Source organism: Melanostigma gelatinosum, assembly GCF_949748355.1.
Source record: "Melanostigma gelatinosum genome assembly, chromosome: 24".
NCBI lineage: Eukaryota > Metazoa > Chordata > Actinopteri > Perciformes > Zoarcidae > Melanostigma > Melanostigma gelatinosum.
The window spans coordinates 11,514,857-11,524,134 of record NC_136657.1 but is presented as its reverse complement, the minus strand read 5'-3'; the positions used below and the strand labels follow the sequence as shown (position 1 = coordinate 11,524,134).

Here is a 9,278-nt window from a genome sequence, read left to right as displayed (position 1 = left end):
AAAGCACACACAAAACACACGAATACTAAAAAATCGAAATAAACGAAATAATGTCCAAACCACAGCGGCACTTTGCTCTGATAATAATAATAAATATAATATTCAATCATGATTAAAGCTTGAGAAGTCATCGAGGTGACGACAACGACAAACAGGTAAACAAATGAAAAGAAAACAAACTCATGTTCATAACCGACTGTGGATCACACACACACACACACACACACACACACACACACACACACACACACACACACACACACACACACACACACACACACACACACACACACACACACACACACACACACACACCACTTCTACATTTCTGAATGAGTTTGGTCAGACTGGAGTTCTCTGCTGCTACCTGGTGGCCGATAGCTTCACTACAGCGATGATCAATATCCAAACACTTCATGAATGAACACTGAGGAGGTTTAAAGGGTGAATGCATATTTATTTGAACATTAATTGATCTATTTGTATTGTTTTTATTGATTCATTATGTATCGGAAGTCTAAATTGAGGACGTTCAGAGCCTTTGAGTTTCGTAAATACCTTTTCCATAAACAATAATAGTAATAATGACGTAGTGGATGTTGGCACTATCTTTAGCTTGCTGTTGGCATCATTATCTTTAGCTTCCTGTTAGCATCCCTATCTTTAGCTTCATGTTAGCATCCCTATCTTTAGCTTCCTGTTAGCATCGCTATCTTTAGCTTCATGTTAGCATCCCTATCTTTAGCTTCCTGTTAGCATCCCTATCTTTAGCTTCCTGTTAGCATCCCTATCTTTAGCTTCCTGTTAGCATCACTATCTTTAGCTTGCTGTTAGCATCCCTATCTTTACCTTGCTGTTAGCATCCCTATCTTTAGCTTCCTGTTAGCATCACTATCTTTAGCTTCCTGTTAGCATCCCTATCTTTAGCTTGCTGTTAGCATCCCTACAGTAATAATTGAAACACATTCTGAGGTTAAACGTTGTAGAAGAACTTCAGTTTCTTTCTTCGGCAGCGAGGAGGACGGCGGCAGCGCTTTCCTTCGCTTCCTGCAGCAACGCCGCCGCTCTCTTCTGAGTCTGCGACACAAAAATATTATTCAAGATGAATTAACTTTATTTAAACACACGTCACATACAGAGCACGCAGACACACTTACGGCCATCTTGAAGGCGTCGTCTGCGATGTCTTTGAGGTTGATGGTGACGTTGTAATATGCTCCGAAAACAGCCGTCTCCAACGCTTTAGCTGCCACCTGGAAACACAAACTTCAAATTAAAGGTTTTATTTACATAAAGTCTTATTTTGAAAACTGGCTCTCTGAACTAAAACCATTGTGATTGATTTCTGATGAGGTCGTATCAGTGGTTTCGGTCACCTGAGCGTCCGATTTGCAGGCAATGTTTCCGTGGACAACCATTTCTTTAAGAGGCGACCAAAGGACGCTGATTCTGTCAGCCAGAGCCAAGGGCACGGCCACCGCCCGCTGCAGCCCCTCCTGCATCGCAACCTCTCTCCTGATGACAGATTATAGATTACAGATGATAGATTATAGATGACAGATTATAGATGATAGATTATAGATTACAGATGATAGATTATAGATGACAGATTATAGATTACAGATGACAGATGATAGATTGTTGATGACAGATGGCAGATGATAGATTACAGATTATAGATGACAGATTATAGATTACAGATGATAGATGACAGATTATAGATAACAGATTATATATGATATTATAGATTATACATATTATAGATGACAGATTACAGATTACAGATTACAGATTACAGATTATATATTACAGATTATAGATGACAGATTATAGATTACATATTATAGATGACAGATTATAGATTACAGATTATATATGATATTATAGATTATACAGATTATAGATGACAGATTATAGATTACATATTATAGATGACAGATTATAGATTACAGATTATATATGATATTATAGATTATACAGATTATAGATTACAGATTATAGATGACAGATTTTAGATGACAGATGACAGATGATAGATGACAGATGATAGATGACAGATTATAGATGACAGATTATAGATGAGATTATAGATGATAGACAGATTATAGATGACAGATTACAGATTATAGATTACAGATTATAGATGACAGATTACAGATGATAGATTACAGATGATAGATTCCAGATTATAGATGACAGATTATAGATTATAGATGATACATGACAGATGATAGTTTATAGATTATAGATTACAGATTATAGATGACAGATTATAGATGACAGATTATAGATTACAGATGACAGATTACAGATGATATATGATAGATTACAGATTATAGTGTCTTAATATCTGATGTAAACATGTATGACACTACATATACAGTAATTGTATATACACTCATGATGAATAATGTACGTAAACATCTTTGTATTGATTATAAAAGTTTTACATGATTCAATAAAATCACCTTTTCATCTCCTCTGCGGTGTCCTTCGGCATCTTCAGCGCCGCCTTCAACAGAAAGACACATGTTGAATAATTACGATTCATGAAGAGGAGGAGGGACGGTTTAGGACATTTTAGGACGTTTTGGACTCAACCATGTAGCTGTTGAAGGCGGTCGAGTCGGCGTCCACCATCAGCAGCAGCTCGTTCATGGCCTGATGGAACGGAGGGATCAGCCTCCTCATCCTGTCGTCCAGCTTCTCAAACTGTCTCTTCCCGTAAGTCATCTGACCGACCATGGCACCCAACGCCGCCCCCTGCAGGACAGGCGGTATCACACTTTATAATATACAGTATATATATTTATATATATTAGAGTTTAATAATGATGCGTTCTGGTACCAGAGCAGCGACGGCAGCAGAAACCGATCCTCCACCAGGAGCCGCCGTTCGAGCGCCGACACTCTGAACAAACTGCTGCAGAGACAGAGACACCAGCCGGCTGTCCTCCTGTGTCCTCACCATGTACCTGCACAGGTAACAACACCTGGTTATGAGTATTTACAGTAATTATGTGTCAGTAATAAAGTCTCATCATCTTGTTTACCAACAATAAAAGGTAAAGACTCACTCTATGATTCTCTCCTTCGGGTTGAACGGGCCGAGAGAGTCGAGACCGAGTTTACTGATCACCTGACGACACAAAGAGACGTCATGTCTTTCTCATTTCATCCATAATTAATGCTCAATATATAGAAAATATATTCAGTCTCCCACCAGCCGGACTTTGTGCTCCTCTTCCACGATGAAGAGTCTGTCTCTCTGGATGTAGAAATCAGCAGAGTCCAGCACGGCCTTCAGAGGGATCAGGCCTATGATCTGAGAGCCCACCACCGGCAGCTTCAGCTCCTGAGTACGACATCGATCAAGAATCAGTTATCAATGATCACAATCGAACAACATGATGATACTTCTGCTTGTTGAATATCCTCTGACCTCAGCTAGCCTGCAGACCTCCTGGTGCACAGTGTGGAGGGGGGTCACCTCGTAGTCCAGGATGTTGGTGGACACCTGAGCGATGTTGGCCTCGTCCAGGTACCAGCCCATCCCCTGCACCTTCTGCAGAAGCCCCGGCTGGTCAGGAGACAGGGAGAGGTTATATGACTTCTATGAAATGAGATTCACTGAATGTATTTAACAGTTGACAATGTGAAGAATTGATGTTTTGTGGAGGATAGACATTGAGAACTCAAACTCCCAGCATGCACCTGGTCTTTCCCTCTGCCCTGCTCCCTGAGGTCCAGAGCGATGCGGTGGGCCTGCTCTTTGGTGCCGATCAGGTTCACGTTGAAGGCGATGAGGAACTTGCGAGCGCCCGTTACCGTGGCCCCCCACGACGGCACGAACACGGCAGGGCCGAAGTCAGGGGACCAATCAGAGAGCTTCAACTGGTGGACACAAAGACAGAATAAAACATTTGTCCTGTTTTAGGCGTTTTCTAGAGCTTTGATTCTGAAACCACAACACAGTTCTGTAATGTTCACTAAACCCTCTTGACTTACTGGTCTCCTACATTTCCCACAATGCCTTGGTTGAAGAAGAGCCATAAAGTAAACTTCTTAAAAGAGTTTGTGTCTCACCTTGTCAGCTAAATCTTCGTACTCTCCGGTTCTCACAGACGGAAGATTTCTTCTGGATTCTTTTTGTGCTGCTTCACCATAAAGATAAACTGAAGACATGAAGGGATTATTAGCCACAATGCTAACGTAGCTCGCTGGATGCAATCATTATGATCAATGGATGGAAGTTATGAATCAGTTATGAATCAGACATGAATCAGACATGAATCAGTTATGAATCAGACATGAATCAGACATGAATCAGACATGAATCAGTTATGAATCAGACATGAATCAGACATGAATCAGACATGAATCAGTTATGAATCAGACATGAATCAGACATGAATCAGTTATTAGGTATCTCACCGGGGACGTTCAGCATCTCCGCCAGTTTCTGTCCGAAGAGGTCAGCACAGTGAACACAGTCGTCCATCGAGACGTTCTGGACTGGGATGAAGGGACAAACGTCCAGCGCTCCGGTCCGAGGATGCTCACCTGAACAGGTAACACACATGTCAGCTGTTTCCTGTTGTGATGAGGACGTAGCTGCTCACCTGAACAGGTAAGTAGCTGCTCACCTGAGTGCGTGCTCATGTCGATGAGGCTGAAGGCCTGCCGGGCGGCATTCAGCGCTCCCTCCACCACGGCTGCAGGTGAGCCCACGAAGGTGTAGACCGTCCGGTTGGTGGAGGCTCCAGGGTCGACATCCAGCAGGCTGCAGCCTGGCGTGCCGGAGACGGCTGCTGCGATGGCATCGATCACCTGAGACAAAAATCAATAACCACCTGAGACAGTAATCAATAACCACCTGAGACAGCAATCAATAATCACCTGAGACAGTAATCAATAACCACCTGAGACAGCAATCAATAATCACCTGAGACAGAAATCAATAATCACCTGAGACAATAATCAATAACCACCTGAGACAATAATCAACCTGAGACAGTAATCAATAATCACCTGAGACAACAATCAATAACCACCTGAGACAATAATCAATAACCACCTGAGACAATAAACAATAATCACCTGAGACAATAATCAATAATCACCTGAGACAGTAATCAATAATCACCTGAGACAATAATCAATAATCACCTGAGACAGTAATCAATAACCACCTGAGACAATAATCAATAACCACCTGAGACAGTAATCAATAATCACATGAGACAGTAATCAATAACCACCTGAGACAATAATCAATAATCACATGAGACAATAATCAATAATCACCTGAGACAATAATCAATAACCACCTGAGACAATCATCAATAACCACCTGAGACAATAATCAATAACCACCTGAGACAATAATCAATAACCACCTGAGACAGTAATCAATAACCACCTGAGACAATCATCAATAATCACATGAGACAACAATCAATAACCACCTGAGACAATAATAAATAATCACCTGAGACAGTAATCAATAACCACCTGAGACAATAATCAATAACCACCTGAGACAGTAATCAATAATCACCTGATACAATAATAAATAATCATCTGAGACAATAATCAATAACCACCTGAGACAATCATCAATAACCACGTGAGACAATAATCAATAACCACCTGAGACAATCATCAATAACCACCTGAGACAATAATGAATAACCACCTGAGACAATAATCAATAACCACCTGAGACAATAATCAATAATCACCTGAGACAATCATCAATAACCACCTGAGACAGTAATCAATAACCACCTGAGACAATCATCAATAATCACATGAGACAACAATCAATAACCACCTGAGACAATAATAAATAATCACCTGAGACAGTAATCAATAACCACCTGAGACAATAATCAATAACCACCTGAGACAGTAATCAATAATCACCTGATACAATAATAAATAATCACCTGAGACAATAATCAATAACCACCTGAGACAATCATCAATAACCACCTGAGACAGTAATCAATAACCACCTGAGACAGTAATCAATAACCACCTGATACAGTAATCAATAACCACCTGAGACAATAATCAATAACCACCTGAGACAGTAATCAATAACCACCTGAGACAACAATCAATAACCACCTGAGACAACAATCAATAACCACCTGAGACAACAATCAATAACCACCTGAGACAATAATCAATAACCACCTGAGACAGTAATCAATAACCACCTGAGACAACAATCAATAACCACCTGAGACAACAATCAATAACCACCTGAGACAATAATCAATAACCACCTGAGACAGTAATCAATAACCACCTGAGACAATAATCAATAACCACCTGAGACAGTAATCAATAACCACATGAGACAATAATCAATAACCACCTGAGACAACAATCAATAACCACCTGAGACAACAATCAATAACCACCTGAGACAATAATCAATAATCACCTGAGACAATAATCAATAACCACCTGAGACAGCAATCAATAACCACCTGAGACAGTAATCAATAACCACATGAGACAGTAATCAATAATCACCTGAGACAATAATCAATAATCAGCTGAGACAGAAATCAATAACCACCTGAGACAGCAATCAATAATCACCTGAGACAGCAATCAATAATCACCTGAGACAGAAATCAATAATCACCTGAGACAGTAATCAATAACCACCTGAGACAGCAATCAATAATCACCTGAGACAGAAATCAATAATCACCTGAGACAATAATCAATAACCACCTGAGACAATAATCAACCTGAGACAGTAATCAATAACCACCTGAGACAATAATCAATAACCACCTGAGACAATAATCAATAACCACCTGAGACAATAATCAATAACCACCTGAGACAATCATCAATAATCACCTGAGACAATAATCAATAACCACCTGAGACAGTAATCAATAATCACCTGAGACAGTGATCAATAACCACCTGAGACAATAATCAATAATCACCTGAGACAATAATCAATAATCACCTGAGACAACAATCAATAATCACCTGAGACAATAATCAATAATCACCTGAGACAATCATCAATAACCACCTGAGACAGTGATCAATAACCACCTGAGACAGTGATCAATAACCACCTGAGACAATAATCAATAACCACCTGAGACAGTAATCAATAATCACCTGAGACAATAATCAATAATCACCTGAGACAACAATCAATAATCACCTGAGACAATAATCAATAACCACCTGAGACAATAATCAATAACCACCTGAGACAACAATCAATAATCACCTGAGACAATAATCAATAACCACCTGAGACAATCATCAATAATCACCTGAGACAATCATCAATAATCACCTGAGACAGTAATCAATAATCACCTGATACAATAATAAATAATCACCTGAGACAATAATCAATAACCACCTGAGACAGTAATCAATAACCACCTGAGACAACAATCAATAACCACCTGAGACAACAATCAATAACCACCTGAGACAACAATCAATAACCACCTGAGACAATAATCAATAACCACCTGATACAGTAATCAATAACCACCTGAGACAATAATCAATAACCACCTGAGACAGTAATCAATAACCACCTGAGACAACAATCAATAACCACCTGAGACAACAATCAATAACCACCTGAGACAACAATCAATAACCACCTGAGACAATAATCAATAACCACCTGAGACAGTAATCAATAACCACCTGAGACAACAATCAATAACCACCTGAGACAACAATCAATAACCACCTGAGACAATAATCAATAACCACCTGAGACAGTAATCAATAACCACCTGAGACAATAATCAATAACCACCTGAGACAGTAATCAATAACCACATGAGACAATAATCAATAACCACCTGAGACAACAATCAATAACCACCTGAGACAACAATCAATAACCACCTGAGACAATAATCAATAATCACCTGAGACAATAATCAATAACCACCTGAGACAGCAATCAATAACCACCTGAGACAGTAATCAATAACCACATGAGACAGTAATCAATAATCACCTGAGACAATAATCAATAATCAGCTGAGACAGAAATCAATAACCACCTGAGACAGCAATCAATAATCACCTGAGACAGCAATCAATAATCACCTGAGACAGAAATCAATAATCACCTGAGACAGTAATCAATAACCACCTGAGACAGCAATCAATAATCACCTGAGACAGAAATCAATAATCACCTGAGACAATAATCAATAACCACCTGAGACAATAATCAACCTGAGACAGTAATCAATAACCACCTGAGACAATAATCAATAACCACCTGAGACAATAATCAATAACCACCTGAGACAATAATCAATAACCACCTGAGACAATCATCAATAATCACCTGAGACAATAATCAATAACCACCTGAGACAGTAATCAATAATCACCTGAGACAGTGATCAATAACCACCTGAGACAATAATCAATAATCACCTGAGACAATAATCAATAATCACCTGAGACAACAATCAATAATCACCTGAGACAATAATCAATAATCACCTGAGACAATCATCAATAACCACCTGAGACAGTGATCAATAACCACCTGAGACAGTGATCAATAACCACCTGAGACAATAATCAATAACCACCTGAGACAGTAATCAATAATCACCTGAGACAATAATCAATAATCACCTGAGACAACAATCAATAATCACCTGAGACAATAATCAATAACCACCTGAGACAATAATCAATAACCACCTGAGACAACAATCAATAATCACCTGAGACAATAATCAATAATCACCTGAGACAACAATCAATAATCACCTGAGACAATAATCAATAACCACCTGAGACAGTAATCAATAACCACCTGAGACAGTGATCATGGATCATCTGCTTCATTATTCTTATGAATGAAGGTTTCATAACATAGTAGCTCTAAGTAGTTGTACTTGACTCGTTTGTATATTCTGATAGTTCTGCAGGTAACCGTTGAGAACATTGATTTAGAAACTTACAGATTAAAGAAACTAAATAAAAGACAAACCTCTTTGTTTCGACCCTCCGAGAAGTTGGGGACACACTCGACCACCTGAGCCATGATGTCTGAAACTGAATGAAGAGATTCAAACTCAGTCTGCAGGTCTAACGTCACCACCCCAGAACCCACAACCCCCCCACTGCCCCTCTATCAGAGTCCAGTGTGTCCAATGATTAGCTGCAGGTCAGTATGTGGGTCAGCGGACAACGATGACTGATTAACTCAAAGCTCACGGTCTGACACATAC

The 9,278-nt window shown here is 39.5% G+C and overlaps 1 protein-coding gene across 1 annotated transcript; it reads right to left on the bottom strand.

The window, feature by feature from the left end:
• Positions 1–906: 906 nt before the first annotated feature.
• Positions 907–9,094, bottom strand: ftcd (formimidoyltransferase cyclodeaminase). The gene is made up of 14 exons (XM_079296275.1): positions 9,038–9,094; positions 4,647–4,830; positions 4,435–4,563; positions 4,087–4,175; positions 3,715–3,894; positions 3,443–3,580; positions 3,224–3,355; positions 3,078–3,139; positions 2,849–2,975; positions 2,602–2,763; positions 2,469–2,512; positions 1,377–1,515; positions 1,158–1,253; positions 907–1,077 (listed from the first exon to the last, which is right to left on the bottom strand). Exons 1-14 carry the CDS (start codon positions 9,089–9,091, stop codon positions 994–996), a joined length of 1,620 nt encoding a protein of 539 aa, XP_079152401.1. The 5' UTR covers positions 9,092–9,094; the 3' UTR covers positions 907–993.
• Positions 9,095–9,278: the final 184 nt, after the last annotated feature.